This window comes from Leptosomus discolor, chromosome 3 (assembly GCF_034619465.1).
Source record: "Leptosomus discolor isolate bLepDis1 chromosome 3, bLepDis1.hap2, whole genome shotgun sequence".
Classification (NCBI taxonomy): Eukaryota; Metazoa; Chordata; class Aves; order Leptosomiformes; family Leptosomidae; genus Leptosomus; species Leptosomus discolor.
Genome location: NC_141393.1, coordinates 36,840,976 through 36,856,987, shown reverse-complemented (window position 1 = coordinate 36,856,987; position 16,012 = coordinate 36,840,976). Strand labels below are relative to the sequence as shown.

Below are 16,012 nucleotides of genomic sequence, written 5' to 3'. Positions count from 1 at the left end.
GTGGGTTTCATTAACAGTATTCAGGACAGCAACCACTTCTGAAGCTCCCAGTACAGTCATGGTTGGGAGTTGCTGTTGCTTGCACTATTTTGAGATGTTCTACATTCTCTGAGTTTGGGAGTGCATGAAGTGGAGATCACTTACAACTTATGAGAAATAAATACTTAAATGACTTTCACTATTTCTGCTGGAGGCTTTTGGTATGATTTCTGAATAGCTAAGAGTTATTGTTTTGGTTGCTTTTGGATTCTGTGTAACAGTTGTCATAAAGGCAGGCCCTGAGCAAGAGGAGCTTAAGTTGTGAAGAAGAATGTATGTATTAGTTTAGCAGTCTCAGCAAGATTTGTACTAAACCTTTGAAATTTGTGCCAAATCTACCAAAATGCATATGCAAAACTGGTTGAGCTGCAGTCTTTCTTTTACTCACCCATGGCAATCCGGAGTGTATTCTTTGTCCCAGTGATCCATGCCTGACCCTTCTTTACTTGAATGTTCTGGGATGTTCTGTATGATAGCACCCTCTCAAAAATGCTTATTCTACCGTTAAGAGAAAGATGTAGCTTAAAAGTAATGTTTCATACATGTTGCATGTTATGTTGGTGTTTGGTGTATTTTGCTCTTTTCAGGATACAACTTGTCATGTTTCTATTGACTGGTAGCTATATGATCCAGTTCCTTGATAGATTCAAGGTATAACCTGATCGTTAAAGATAGTTTGGGATGCCTTCAGTAAACAGTTGTGCATTTGAACTGTGACAGAGTCTTTCTTGGTCAGATCCAACACCTCAGTCCTTTGAGGTTTACTTGCAGTTGGAGAGTAAGTCTGATTGGTGAGAATGTGACAGTTTTTTGTCCGTAGTGTGTAAAAGGATGCATGGAATTTACTTCATATCTTTGAGAGTTTGCTTTCAATCTACTCTGAAAAAGAGTTATTTCAATGTAAACTTTCATAGCCTGTCTTCTATTATCTAATGTGTTAAATTGTGGTTGTTTTTTTTTTAATAGGCAAATAGCGCACCCATTTTTCCAATCTCTACTTTCCAGAAAAGCAAAAAGTACCATGCCTACTTTTGAAGTCGTTTTTGAGACTTAGAAGTTGGTTGTATTTGCTTAGACTTGTTATTTAATGTGATAAAGATTTGCTGTTCATAAAGGAATTGCTGTTTTAAAACTGGTAAAAGTCTCTGAAAAACAGAATATGTGCCCATTTTTATAGGATTGATAGAAAACCATTGTTGAAAAAAACATGCATGTGATGTTGTCAGAATATCATGTGGCTGTTTAATAACTTTACAGCTTATGATGAGTTTTAGTTTTAAACTAAATTTGTTTTATAAGCTGTGTTATAATATCAACTATATCATCTGTTCTTCAGCTGTTTTATTTTAAAAAATGTACTTGATATGTCTCCAAATAGTTCTGTGGTTTTCAAAAAAAATTGTTGTCTCGTTTTGTACTGATGATAAAACTGAAACAATGATAGGGTTCGAAGGAATGCCGTGGCTTTTAAAGCCGCCATGTTTAACATTTTTGAGGTCAGAAATCCCAAAGTATTTTAGCCCTTGTAACATTGAATGATCTCATATAATAAAGTCTTAAAAATGAGATTAGATTTTGACAATAGTTATGTTTTAAATATAGCAATATAGTTTATATAAATAATGAAAACAGCATATAAAAAGTCTGTCTATCCACTTTATATGTTTGTTAAAGATTTGAAGGGGACTGCTGTTATTATAGCTGTCATTGAATCAGAAGAGGAATGATCTTAATTTAGCAATTTTTCTTCCTCAAACTTCAGATTATCCAGGTGTATTAGAAACAAATGAATTTCTTAATCAAGCAGAAAAAACGCATAGCAAAAGTAAAAACAATCAGGATTTCATTAAAAAGAACATTGAGGTAAGCATTAAAGCATAAAATTAACATTTTGTTAAATGTTAATTAAAAATAGTATATAAGAACTTCTGGAGTCAGTTGGAGTTTTTTATCAGGAATATTGAAAGCTAGTTAGGCATAAATGAAAAAATCTTGCTGTTAAATAGTGCTGTTTATGGCAGAATGCTGTTTAAGGTAGTCCTCATCTTGGATGCTCATATTGGTGGGGATAATACTGCTTCTATGTATTTGCTAAACAGCACTGGAAATGGAATTGTTCTGTTTGTGCCTGGACATAGCTTGTTTTGAGGGCAAATATTTCCTAAGATGTTCTTAAATGTATTTACTATTAATTTAAAGGAAGGCGTTCTTATGCATAGATAGGGAATAGGTATGCAGGTTGTTCATGTATAGCCTGCATGGGACCCTTCTTTACAGAAAACTTCTTTCAGAAGTTAGAAAATAGATGCCTTGATTTTCATGCTTTTTTTTTTTTTTTAGTGAAGACGTAGTAGCTATAATAATTTTTCATCCAATGAAAAAATATCTCTGCCCCCAGCTATGTCAAAGGCTGTTGTAAGATTATCAATTTATTATATGTAGGCTGCTAGATTTTAGTCAGAGTGATAATTCCTATTATGCCAATAAGCATGATTTGGATGTTAATTTCGGAGTTTAAAAACTTTGGTTTGGTGCTGTTTGAGCTAATGGAGTTCTAAAGTTTGTTCATTTTTTTTTCTTTTGGTAAATATTTCAGCTAGCAAAGGGTTCGGGAAACCAGGTGGTTGTGCTTGAGGGAGAAAGGAAAAGGCTAATTGAACTATTGAAAGATATTGAAGATGGAATCGAATTGCAAGGTCTTGAGGTATGGCAACTTTAATTTGTACTGTCCTGTTGTATTTGGCTTATTTTAAATTCTAAATTTGATTTCATCCTAATCTTACCATGAAATGACCTCCTGAGAGATAGGAGAGAAAAGCTGGACAAATCCAATTGGCTTTGTCTCCTAGAATGAATTTTCATTGACTTCTTTGTTCATTTTACTAACGCTTGGACAAACCTGGCGTCAGAAAAATAGCAGAACATAAAAGTTGGACACAGGTGGAAGGAGCCTTAGAAGCACACTCAGAGAAGATGACCTATTTTCTCTGCATGTAATGTGAAATTGCAGTGTATCAATCTAAGTGTCTAGTGCTGAAGTCTCAGGTAGAAGGGCCAGCAACTACTTCAAAAAAACTCCAAGAGTTTTTTGAGGACATGAACTTCAGAATGCATCAGTTGGAGAAATATACATCGATGAAGCTTGTGTCCATTTAGAAAGGTAACAAGACATCTTTGTGTGGCTTCCAACTCACACTATCTTAAAAGTATACAGAGGAGCCAAAGTCTGCTTGAGTATTAGACATTTATGCTTTTACATAATATTGTTAAAGAGTGTACAGTCTGCATACTGCAGGGGATAACAAAAGCTGAAGCAGATAGAAATACCTTTCCTCATGGAGAGTAAAAAAAGTGTTTGATTGTCCCACTAATCACTGCTTCTAGGAGAGTCTGTGCCACAAAATGAATAATGTGAAGACATAAAATAGACTTTGGATCTCCCAGTTACTAGGAGATGGCCTTTATTTCTTTCTTCTTTGGGGGGAATGTCACAGTGAAAGAGTTCTTGGGGGCTCTGTTGTTTTGCAGAAGTAGTTATAAGGCTGCTAGGATGGGATGATAAAATTTCGATTGAAAAATCGATCATACTAGGAACTTATAGTACTTTTCAACTACGTATGGTGTTAAACATGCTAATGATATGTGTTTTCATAGAGTGAACATCCTCAAACCATGTAAATGATATAACACTTGAAGAAATCTGCATTTTAATAAATAAGAAGAAATATTGGGAAAATGCTTTGTGTAAAGAAGTTAGGTGACCTTTCTAATTTGTTTTACATTAAAAAGTACATTACGTTAAGTGTGTAGTAGTGTTATGAACTTTTCCACAATATTTGTAAGTATACAGTGCATCACAGTACCAAAGAAGAAAGGTATGATCTCTGTGTAGAATGAACAAAACATATCCAAGGTCCAGTTTCTGGTTAATTTATACAGCTAAAAATGATCCCAAGTAAATTATTTTTCAGTAGATTAAATAACTTAGGTATGAGAGAAAGAAACAAAAGCAAATGCAATGTATCATTTTTTTAAAAATTATCTTTTCCCATGTTTTGTTTTGAGTTATTTTCTAATAAGGTGGTGGAGACGTCCAAGAGGAGATGCTCTTCATTGCTTTTTTCTAAAATGTATCTAAAATCCATCTTTATAAATTACTGTTTCAGGATATGGGGTAAGGAAGTGAGCTCAGGATTTTCTTCATCTGACTCCAAACTGGTTATGGAAGCTGAGAACTAACCTACCCATGGTTTGTGACATTAGACAAACCTGTAATTTACCCAACTTCAGTGTGATTTCTAGGTTGAAACTCGTTCAGTCTGTGGTCCAAAACTTTTCTCTTTACTCTAGGAAAACTAGTAAATATCCACAATGTTCTGGCATTTTCAGAGCTTAGTGGGGCAAATACAAGTGAAGGAGTCTGTATCAGTCAGGAAACCTGATGGACAAATGACTAAGATTGTATAAATGTGCGGTATTTTGACAGTAACTGCTCTTTCACAGTTAATAAGCTAAAGGAGAAGCACAGAAACGTAACCTTTGCTGATCATTGGTATGCAAAGGTTTAAAACTGTCAGCCACACTCATGTGTTCATGAGGTGAAAAACTTTGACTTCTGTACAATTGCACCAGTCCCTGTTGACCTGATGTTTGTTCCCTCACTTTACATAGAAGGCTTAATTTTTTCTGGTCGTGAACACTGACCTTGAGACTGACTTCCTTATCTGTGTAAAATACTTATCAGTTAATGACATCATACAGAGGTGTTTGACTTAGCTGACATAGTTTAGCGTTAAAAAAAAGTGCAGTGGAAGGCTCTTTGGTCTAATGTTGATCTACTGGTTAGGAGAGTTGATTTTTATGGTACTTGTAATTTGTTGCATATTAGAAGAACAAAGTTAAAGCTCACTGGATCATTACTTAATTAATCTTGTCTGTGCGTTTAGGAAAAGATTCAAGGTATTCTGTTAGATCTGCTCGCAACAGGTTTGGCATTATAATCCCATGTAAGGGTGACAAAATGTTCAGCAGAAACATTACTTCATCCAGCCTTTGAATAGGAAGAAACTGTAGGGAGAGAGTCATGGGGTGTTTGTTTATTTTTGTTTGTTTGTTTGTTTGTTTTTTCTCCTCTTGTTGGAAAGGTTGGTGTTTGATTAACCATACCATCTCTTCTGTTCTTTCCTGATCAAGGACATGTTTCAATTTGAGGAGATGGTCCTTCGTTTGATAAACATCAGCATAAAAAGCTGAAGATGTTTTAAACAGCCTTCTGTTAGTAAACATCATAGCTTTCTGACATACAGAATAGTGGCGCTTTTTATAATTATTTTACTGATGCAAAAGTAATCTTTCACAATAGGTAGTTATTAGGTTTTCTTTTTCTTTAAGCTAGTGTCCTTCACAGAATTTAGAGGCATTTATACACAATAGCTAATGCAAATTCTGACTTGGATGTGTACCTTTTTTTTTTTGCACCGTTTCTCAAGGCAATGGGAAAGTATGACATTTATCCAAATTTTGTGTTTAGCACATGTCACTGACATGTGGACATGTATCTATAGAGATTTTACTATTTATATCAGATATTAAATAGATTACTATACAGGATGTGTTGCAGTATGTTCTTGATATGATGGACGAGAGTGGGAATGGTAATTTGTGGGTTAGTCTAGTCTGTGCTGGATCATCTCTAAATAAAACAGCTCCTAAATCTACTGCTAAAGTAGAGTGAATGAAAGGATAATACTTAGTTACTTAAACCTGTCTAGTCTGGAAATGAGTTTTTCCTTTCCCACATTTGAATTATATTATGGGTGAGGAATTTCCTTGGCTGCTTTATAACAAAGATCATGAGGAAATTATCAGCTAATGAGTGATTTAGACTGCTTCAAGCTGGCCCAGGTAACTGTCCAGCTGATGGCCACTTTTATCTTATTTCACTCTGACTTTTAAAAAGCTGGTGCAACCACATTGGCTAAAGTAATGTTTTGGAGGTTATCAATCAAGGAAGAGCTGGCTGTGCTGTATGAATTCCTCTGAATAGTGTAATGTGTATTAGGTAGCTTCACTTGACTCATACTACTAAATATGTCAAATATCTGAACAGCACTTCTCTCTTTTTTTTTTTTTTTTTCAAAAAGTGTTTTATGAGTATTTAAAATATTTTAGAAGTATGTATTCATGCTAATGTAATTGTCAAAGCTGCAGGGGTATAATTTGTTTCAGATGTTCCACAGTAAGAAGCACTGACTGTGCTGTTATAAAAAATATTGTTCTGAGTTGACACACAGGAAACATTGACAGGACAGAAGCTTATTTTTCCAGGCAAAGCCATCTTGAAAATACAAAAGAGAATGTGTGAATCCGTTTAACCCTGGAGTGAAGTGACTACTGGAATAATTTGGGTACTTGGAGCACGGGGTATGAGAGCGTGGGATATAGACACACACTTAAGCTGCAGCTTAACTGACTCCTGTAGAGTCATTTCTGGGTGTTTGCACTGTCCTCTTCAGTGTCTCATTAGGAGATGGTTAACATGGCACAAGTATAGTACCGCACTGGATACTTATGTTGGTCACCGTCTCACCTGAACAGTTCCACAGAGCTGGCAAGCCTCTAGAGACATTTCTGAATGGCTTTTCTGGAGTCAGGTCATGTCTGGGCAGGCTTACTAGTTGTGTGATCATACTTGTATGAGAAAGTGTTAGAAGGACTGATTTTGTTTTACGGAAGAGATGACTATTTTTTTCCCCCTCTTCCCCCCCCCCCCCTCTTCCCCCCCCCCCCTCTTCCCCCCCCCCCTCTTCCCCCCCCCCTTCCCCCCCCCCTTTCCCCCCCCCTCTCCCCCCCCTCTTTTCCCCCCCTCTTTCCCCCCCCTCTTTTCCCCCCCCTCTTTTCCCCCCCCTCTTTTCCCCCCCCTCTTTTCCCCCCCCTCTTTTCCCCCCCCTCTTTTCCCCCCCCTCTTTTCCCCCCCCTCTTTTCCCCCCCCTCTTTTCCCCCCCTCTTTTCCCCCCCCTCTTTTCCCCCCCCTCTTTTCCCCCCCCTCTTTTCCCCCCCCTCTTTTCCCCCCCCTCTTTCCCCCCCCTCTTTTCCCCCCCCTCTTTTCCCCCCCCTCTTTTCCCCCCCCTCTTTTCCCCCCCCTCTTTTCCCCCCCCTCTTTTCCCCCCCCTCTTTTCCCCCCCCTCTTTTCCCCCCCCTCTTTTCCCCCCCTCTTTTCCCCCCCCTCTTTTCCCCCCCCTCTTTTCCCCCCCCTCTTTTCCCCCCCCTCTTTTCCCCCCCCTCTTTTCCCCCCCCTCTTTTCCCCCCCCTCTTTTCCCCCCCCTCTTTTCCCCCCCCTCTTTTCCCCCCCCTCTTTTCCCCCCCCTCTTTTCCCCCCCCTCTTTTCCCCCCCCTCTTTTCCCCCCCCTCTTTTCCCCCCCCTCTTTTCCCCCCCCTCTTTTCCCCCCCCTCTTTTCCCCCCCCTCTTTTCCCCCCCCTCTTTTCCCCCCCCTCTTTTCCCCCCCCTCTTTTCCCCCCCCTCTTTTCCCCCCCCTCTTTTCCCCCCCCTCTTTTCCCCCCCCTCTTTTCCCCCCCCTCTTTTCCCCCCCCTCTTTTCCCCCCCCTCTTTTCCCCCCCCTCTTTTCCCCCCCCTCTTTTCCCCCCCCTCTTTTCCCCCCCCTCTTTTCCCCCCCCTCTTTTCCCCCCCCTCTTTTCCCCCCCCTCTTTTCCCCCCCCTCTTTTCCCCCCCCTCTTTTCCCCCCCCTCTTTTCCCCCCCCTCTTTTCCCCCCCCTCTTTTCCCCCCCCTCTTTTCCCCCCCCTCTTTTCCCCCCCCTCTTTTCCCCCCCCTCTTTTCCCCCCCCTCTTTTCCCCCCCCTCTTTTCCCCCCCCTCTTTTCCCCCCCCTCTTTTCCCCCCCCTCTTTTCCCCCCCCTCTTTTCCCCCCCCTCTTTTCCCCCCCCTCTTTTCCCCCCCCTCTTTTCCCCCCCCTCTTTTCCCCCCCCTCTTTTCCCCCCCCTCTTTTCCCCCCCCTCTTTTCCCCCCCCTCTTTTCCCCCCCCTCTTTTCCCCCCCTCTTTTCCCCCCCCTCTTTTCCCCCCCCTCTTTTCCCCCCCCTCTTTTCCCCCCCCTCTTTTCCCCCCCCTCTTTTCCCCCCCCTCTTTCCCCCCCCTCTTTCCCCCCCCTCTTTTCCCCCCCCTCTTTTCCCCCCCCTCTTTTCCCCCCCCTCCTTTTCTTTTTTGTCCCTCTGTCCCTCTGTCTCTCTCGCTGTCTCTCTCGCTGTCTCTCTCGCTGTCTCTCTCGCTGTCTCTTTTTTCCCCTTTTTTTCCCCTTTTTTCCCCTTTTTTTCCCCTTTTTTCCCCTTTTTTCCCCTTTTTTCCCCTTTTTTCCCCTTTTTTCCCCTTTTTTCCCCTTTTTTCCCCTTTTTTCCCCTTTTTTCCCCTTTTTTCCCCTTTTTTCCCCTTTTTTCCCCTTTTTTCCCCTTTTTTCCCCTTTTTTCCCCTTTTTTCCCCTTTTTTCCCCTTTTTTTCCCCTTTTTTTCCCCTTTTTTTCCCCTTTTTTTCCCCTTTTTTCCCCTTTTTTTCCCTTTTTTTCCCCTTTTTTTCCCTTTTTTTCCCTTTTTTTCCCCTTTTTTTCCCCTTTTTTTCCCCTTTTTTTCCCCTTTTTTTCCCCTTTTTTTCCCCTTTTTTTCCCCTTTTTTTCCCCTTTTTTTCCCCTTTTTTTCCCCTTTTTTTCCCCTTTTTTTCCCCTTTTTTTCCCCTTTTTTTCCCCTTTTTTTCCCCTTTTTTTCCCCTTTTTTTCCCCTTTTTTTCCCCTTTTTTTCCCCTTTTTTTCCCCTTTTTTTCCCCTTTTTTTCCCCTTTTTTTCCCCTTTTTTTCCCCTTTTTTTCCCCTTTTTTTCCCCTTTTTTTCCCCTTTTTTTCCCCTTTTTTTCCCCTTTTTTTCCCCTTTTTTTCCCCTTTTTTTCCCCTTTTTTTCCCCTTTTTTTCCCCTTTTTTTCCCCTTTTTTTCCCCTTTTTTTCCCCTTTTTTTCCCCTTTTTTTCCCCTTTTTTTCCCCTTTTTTTCCCCTTTTTTTCCCCTTTTTTTCCCCTTTTTTTCCCCTTTTTTTTTTTTAATAAGGAGGTAATTTATGACAGGTTATGCTTTTTTCTTTTTGCAACCAGTGTGCTTTAGGGTAACGGGGATGAACCAGGGATGACCTCATAGCAGTGGTATTGTAATTGGAAGCCAGTATTTCCTTCTCTTGGTGGATGTGGCTGCTTGAATAGCCAGAGGACTAGTCTGGAAGCTGTACAGGAGCTGGTGGACATGAATCCCTTGCAAGACAGATGTTGAAGTCTTAGGGCAAGGTGCTGGCCCTCTTCTGTTAGGAAAAAGAAAGGAAACCATCAATACACTGGTGTCCTCCCCCACATCCCTGCCCTGCCCTTCTAAGGTCGTACCTGGTGGTTTTTTGCAGTCAGGACAGACGTGTAATCTGCTAGGGTTATTCCCAGTGAATGGTGTTGTGCAGACTCTCTTCCCTGAGAGTGAGACAGGAGGGCCAAGGTTGCTGTGGAGAACCTGTATCTGTTTGTGAATATGATCTCATTTGTTTGGGTTAAGTGGGCCAAGCTCACTCACAATATGCATCTATACTAGGAGCAGATATCCATATTTGTTAGTCAGGTGTTACTGCTATCAAGAGGAAAAGGTAATGAAAACCGCAATCAGGAAAAGAACTCTGTGCTCTCTGTCTCTTCCAGTGTTTCTGTGATAACACACTGGGTCTGTAGAAGGACAGCAGCTACTCACCTCAGAGCAGTTCCTTTCCTATGGATGCCTTGTTTTCTCCTTTGGTGATACATTGCAGGTGTCGCACTGTGTCTCATACCCTCATTTTGAGATTTGGCTCTAGGTGATTTCTGCCATAGCGTCAACCTCTGCAGTTTCATTCCAAGCCTGGTTTTGGTCAGGCTTTCTCTCTTTTTGACTCCTTATCAGATGGAAAGTGGTTGTCCTATTAGACATAGCTGCTGATTCTATTTCCTTTTTTGTCTTGTACAGGAGTCTGCTGCTTCCTCTTCCCTCAGAGGACAGTAGAGAGTAGTGCATTATGTTCTACTTTATTTGGACTTCTAATGTGCTGCTGTGCAGGTGTGGTTGGGTGCGCACCTGAACAGATGTGTCTCTGCATTTGCTGCAGACTTTGAGATGCAAGTTCAATGGGGGAGTTTGACAAATGTGTTCAGTGTATTTGAGAACATCTCATTTTTATGCCTGTTGACTTGCATTGTTGTTTTTTTTTTTTTAAGCAAAAAATACCTTGCTGTCTCAAGTTTGCTATATGGTCAACTCTGTACAGTTCCTTGGACTTAAGCTGTAATATGGTGTCTCCAGAATAAGTGTGCAAACAAGGAGTGCTGAGATGCAAGGTGTAACAGAAGTGATTTAGGATGGTGTTGAGGACAGTTCTAGTGCAGTTTTTGAGGGCTGTGCTTTTCCAGGTCAATATTAGCATTGATAATGTGAGCTTACAGCATGTTCTGTGTTTTCTGTCTTAGGACTGGTGGATATACATCTGCCGGACACTTGCCTGTGCATCTCTATCCTCTGCACTATCTTGCAAAGGAGCACAACACTCCTAAATTGATTTTTGTGTCAGTGGCATCAGAAAGTGGTGCTTACTGGGCAGCACTGGGCAGCAAGATCTATATATGCAAGTTAGACCGTGACAAGCTATTGTTTCTTCAAAAGGGAGCTGGGGCTGCCATGTTGAGCAAATACAGAAACTGCAACAAGGGAAGAGTTTGCATCCGTTGAAGGGAGCTGCCACAGGCACGGCATGAGATTGTTTTAAAGGTTTGACTAACTTGGCTAAGAAGCTATAAAGTGAGGTGCATTGTTAAGAAAAAGGGTTTAGCCATCCAAAGTGCTTCTCTTGCGTGTAAGAGAACTTGATCAAGGGAGTTGTGTAACCTTCAGAAGAACGGATGGGGAACCTGGGAGCTGTCTGGTTGCTCCTTGGCCAGCTGGCATGGAGGCAAAGCACCTATCTTTAAGCAATTTTGTTTCAGGGCTTCTGAGTGCCTAGTCAGTGAAGACACAGGCTTTGGACTTTATTATAGAAATAAGTAAAATAGTAGCGGAAGTCTGTTTAGGTTAACACAACACCTTTTTTGGCTATTACATTTTAACAATGCATGTAGATGCATATGCTTTCTAAAAATAAAACTAAATATGTATTTTTTAAGTCTACTTAAGTTGCTGCTTAGTTATATTTAAAAGTGAAAAATGTGTGCCTCTAATCATTCTATCCTTTTGTATCTGCTTTTGAGTGTGCTAGGTACATGAATATTTCGCAGATTTCAGCTATATACTGAGATGAACAAAAACTTACATTTTGCTGTTAAGTATGGTTTATTTGAAAAATAAATACAGTTGATGTGTAACTGCCTTAAAGTATGTTCCTTTGGAAATGAGGATTAAATACTTTCTGTATCTTTCAATAGGAGGATGTGTCTGGCCGTCTAGCACCAGGAGAAGGATACGCACCTGAACCAATGGAATTTCATCACCTAAATGAGATAGATATTAAGCTTCAAGTACTACTATCTGATGGGGATTCTTCTGTGATTTCCAGCTCTTGCTCAAAATCTCCAAGCCAAATTTATCAGGTATATTACAGAACAGAGCTTATCTTGCAGATTTACTGTTTGTAGTGTATGTTTAGATCTGATGTAAATGAAAATACAGCATGCATCTGTGTTGGTATTTTTTGCATTTTTCTTTAGTATCTTCTGTTTGTTCTCAAAGTATATGTGTTAAAGAATGGAGTGAAATCTTTGGCTATAGAAATCGTACTGAAAATTCATATGTTGCTATTTTGAGTGGTATGTATGTCAAGTACCGTCTGGTTTTTAGCATTTGTTGGTTTATCCACACTTTCAACAAGAAATTTCATATGCAGGAATTGGTAACTCAGACATTTTTAGCCGTGTGAGGGCTTCAGTGGCTTTGTCAGCATAGTAACACGTTACCCCTGATAATTCATCTTTAAGGCCTTAGAATTAGGTTTCTTATCTCAGGATTCCAAAAGTGCCTCTTCATTTATGATCTGAAAGATAAAGCAATTATCCATAAACAATGTTAAAGACAAACAATTGCAATTGATGTCCCTTGTTTTTAATAGCCTTTGTCTTTTTCCCTTGCCAGCAGTATTAAGAACCTTTGGGGTCTCAGCCTTGAGAAATGACTGTTTGAATTTTGTACGTAGAAGACTCCAATTTATCCCATGCCTCAGTAATGTTGCCCCTGATGTAACGGGGGAAATAGAACGTAAGATACCGTAATTCCTATTTTGCAGTAATTTGCACAAAACTTGTTTACTTCTGTAAAATTTAGTTTATAGCCAGAACAGGTGTATCAGAGGCTCTGCACTGGCAAAACTATGTTTTCAGTTACATTCAGTTTCATTCAGAGATATTCAGAAATAGCTCTTTGAATAGCTAAAGTACCTGTGGGTTGGTTTGTTTGTTTGTTTGTTTTCTTTTTCTAAAGAGCACTATAATGTAATTTTTTGTATTGACTTATTTCTGAACTTCAGGTTTTGTTTTACCTATGGTACTATTTTCTGTTGCTCTGACAGTTCCAGAGGAGTCACATTTTGATGTTGATCATTTAGCAACTGGGATTTAATGTGTGAAACAGCGACTCCCTCTAGTGGGTAATCACTTGTGCAAATGCAGTTGTTACCCAGTAACTTCAGATCCATCCGTGGAGCTGAGCTTGCCAATGATTGCTAGATCTTGTGCTTGTTAGGAGACATCAGCGTCAAGTTAGCGCAGCTGCCTGTGATGATGAATGCTCTGTTTGGGAACATTTCTCCAAGTGGTGGTTGGTGCTTTCTTTTCAGGTAAAAGTATTTGAATAGAAATCCGCATTTATGCGTATGCTTATTGAAGAGTAATGTGTTAATTTTTTTGGATAATATTAAACTTAACCAAAAAGAGATAGTTAATTCTATAAATGACCCTTCATTAGTGAAAAGCGGTTGCCCTTCAAATTTGTTTTGCAGACGTTGTAGTTCTGGGAAACACAGGATTCCATTTGTCATTTTTTGTTTTGTTCAGTTAAACTTAAACATTTTAATGTCATTTTAATGAAAGCTACCAAAGAATAGGACTATTTAAAGGTGGCTTTATAGATTTAGAGAAAGAGCTAAACAGAACACATGTAAGTTGGAGTGAGTAGGGGGCTTTAGTTATTTAAAACTGGATTGAGAAGGACACAGATTACATAAATGCAAAAGTAATTTTAAAAACCCCGAGAAAACAAACAACAAAAGCAAACCCTCTGACTCTGCAGCTATCTAATTCCAGAAGTGTCTTGATTTCCAGATGCCTTCCCAGTGGACTCCAAAATCCCGTAGGTGCCTTCATTCCACTTGTCTGTGTGTCCAGAGCTACTTTTCTCAGCAGAGGACAGGGTGTCTAGTGGTTGCTGTAGTTTCATTCTGATCCAGACTTTAGGCAAGTTTGTGTTAAGTTCTTAGTGAGGCCTGATTTGGTAGATGCAATCTGATTTTGTCTGGCAGTGTGACGTGACTGTGCTTGTTTATATTAACATGTAATTTCAGTTGCTAATTTTTTTTTGTTGTGGTAAGTGGAGGACAAGATAGTTGTCTCGACTTTCAGGAGCTTGACTGTTTACTGTGGAAGCTTCATACCACGTCTTGGTTATGGTTATTTTTGTTTTGGTGGGTAAAAGATAACTCTTCAATTCATACATAGCAATAACAACAGGTCGTGTTCTGAATTTGGTTATGTGAGTACATTCTTAACACCTTTTCTTTTCAAATCCCTTTAACAGTTGCTTTCTCAAAAAACCAGGAAGTAACACATGCAGCTGAGTAGCTGACTATTTTGAGTTTAGAGAGCTTCCTGTCAAAAGGCACAAAAAATGACCGTAATATTGGTATAAACTGGAAGCTTTAATGAATTTGCTATTTAAAAAACTTGTTATTCTTGAAGCATCAGTTCTGATACCAGAAAATAGGTGGGTCACAGACAAATACCAGAATTTTTGTTCTAAATGTCTTTTGGAACCTAATCAAAGCCAACTGATACCTACCCAGAAAGGGTCTGAAAAAATTAATTGAATGATGCTTTTGCTAAAAGATCTTGTTTTATGATATGTTAGCATAAATGCCACATGCAACACAAAGGCAGTAAGAGTTTTGGTTGTCTGCCTCTTGTTGTGTTTAATTTCAGGTGTTTAATGTCAAGATTTTCAATTGCTTCTTCAGTTGACCACAGCAACTAAATGAGGAAGTAAACTAGCTATCAGCACTGGAAGGCTGTTATCCTTAGTTAGAAGTGGGACACTCATAACTCACTAATAGGTGATTTAAATATGCAGGAATTACCTTGTTTATTCACCCTCTCACATATTGTCTAAACATTGAGAGAGACAAAATATTTGTTGGTGAGACTGGGGGTCTGTAGTGTTCAGAACTGATAGTGATAATCTAATATTGTTGAAGTCTCAAATTTCTGTTGATTTATTAAGAGTTTCAGCTTAGATTGTATCACTACTCCCATAACTAAGGTAAGTTCTGTAAACTTAATTGCTAGATAAAGATGTTAGCACATATGCTACGGAATGCAAATTTGAATGCACTGCAACATTTGTTTCTTAGGAGTTTGGGCTTTTATAGCGTGGTGGGGTTTTTTGTTTGTTTGTTTGTTTTTAAATCAATGTGCCAGAAGAGCTAAAAAAAAAATTCTGAACATACAGAATTTATTTTGAATGAGTGTAGTTACAGATCACAAGTCTGATTTAGCACATGGATGTTCCTTCCTTTGGAGAAGAGGCTGATTTCAGTGATGTCCTGGTTTGGCTGGGACAGAATCACACCCAGCCATGCCAGGCAGGCCGTGAGCAGTTTGGAGTCAACCAAGGCAGCTGAGTTAGCTACAGGTGTAGCCCATCCCATAATGTCATGGTCATTGTAAAGGGGGAAGGTTTGCTGGGGAAGGGAAGCTCCTGTGGGGTTCCTGCTGAGGTTCCTCTTTCTCTGGCTTCTCCCTGCTTCTGAGGATTGTGCTTCTGTTGATTGTGGCTGCTACATATTCATTTGACTGAGTGTAACTCTGTATGTCTCTGTTGGTATTGGTGTTATCTCATTAAAATTTGTTCTTGCTTCTACCCATGGGTCTGCTCTCCTTTTTCCTGAGTCCCGTCTCTGGCTGGAGAGGGGTTGTCGGGTGACAAAGCAACTCTTATAGTTTAGCCCTGAGTACGGGCTAAATGTAGACAAGTGACATTAATCTTTCTTTTAAAAATCAGTGCTGAAATTCTTTCTGATTTCGATGAGATGTGGATTTAATCTGTTGTGGTTGAGAAGAGTATAATGCATTAGTGATGGGAATCATTGGGAAAAATTGTTAGTGTGTAAATCATCTGCATGGATTTTCATTGAGAATTTTAGAAGTAATTAAAATAAAGGTAGCTTAGAATTGCATGTCATAAAGCTGCACCTTCTTTTCTTCCAAGAATTGCATTAGATATAACTTTCAAAATGTAAACACTTAATCACCACTGGCTCAGTGGGTGAGCTGCTTTCTGCCACTGGTAGATGCTGCGGCAGGATATAGGATCTATGCTTCTACTCTGAAATATTTAACAACTGGCTTTAATTATCTGATAGTGCTATAGCTGAGCTGTTAGAGAAGAGCATACAGATCCATCTTTTTTGTGCAGTGAGTCCGGCTGGGTTCAGAATGCTTTTTCATGACTGATGTTCTCTTTTACGTGGAAATGTTTCTCATCAGAACTGTATTTCTCTGAAATGTTTCTTTGTTGTGGTGCCAACTTTATTAAATGCTTAAAAATGCTTCTAGCTTACTTAATGTGTATTTCCCAAAAACTATTAAGTTGACTGTAATCCTGGAAGAGACAGGAAAATGGTAGGATGAAGAACATGAAGAGTAAGACTGTATGTGATGAATACAGTT

The 16,012-nt window shown here is 39.7% G+C and overlaps 1 protein-coding gene across 2 annotated transcripts in view; it reads left to right on the top strand.

Annotated features, from left to right (window-relative positions):
- Positions 1 to 16,012, top strand: part of FSIP1 (fibrous sheath interacting protein 1) — an 84,810-nt gene that overhangs the window by 11,502 nt on the left and 57,296 nt on the right. Inside the window, exons 7-9 of one of the 2 annotated variants that reach the window (XM_086462675.1) lie at positions 1,802 to 1,902; positions 2,636 to 2,743; positions 11,507 to 11,671. In XM_086462675.1, coding sequence (XP_086318801.1) covers positions 1,802 to 1,902; positions 2,636 to 2,743; positions 11,507 to 11,671 — 374 coding nt within the window. Of the gene's footprint in view, positions 1 to 1,777; positions 1,903 to 2,635; positions 2,744 to 11,506; positions 11,672 to 16,012 lie in introns of both variants that reach the window. The other variant, XM_086462674.1, reaches the window with a different exon arrangement.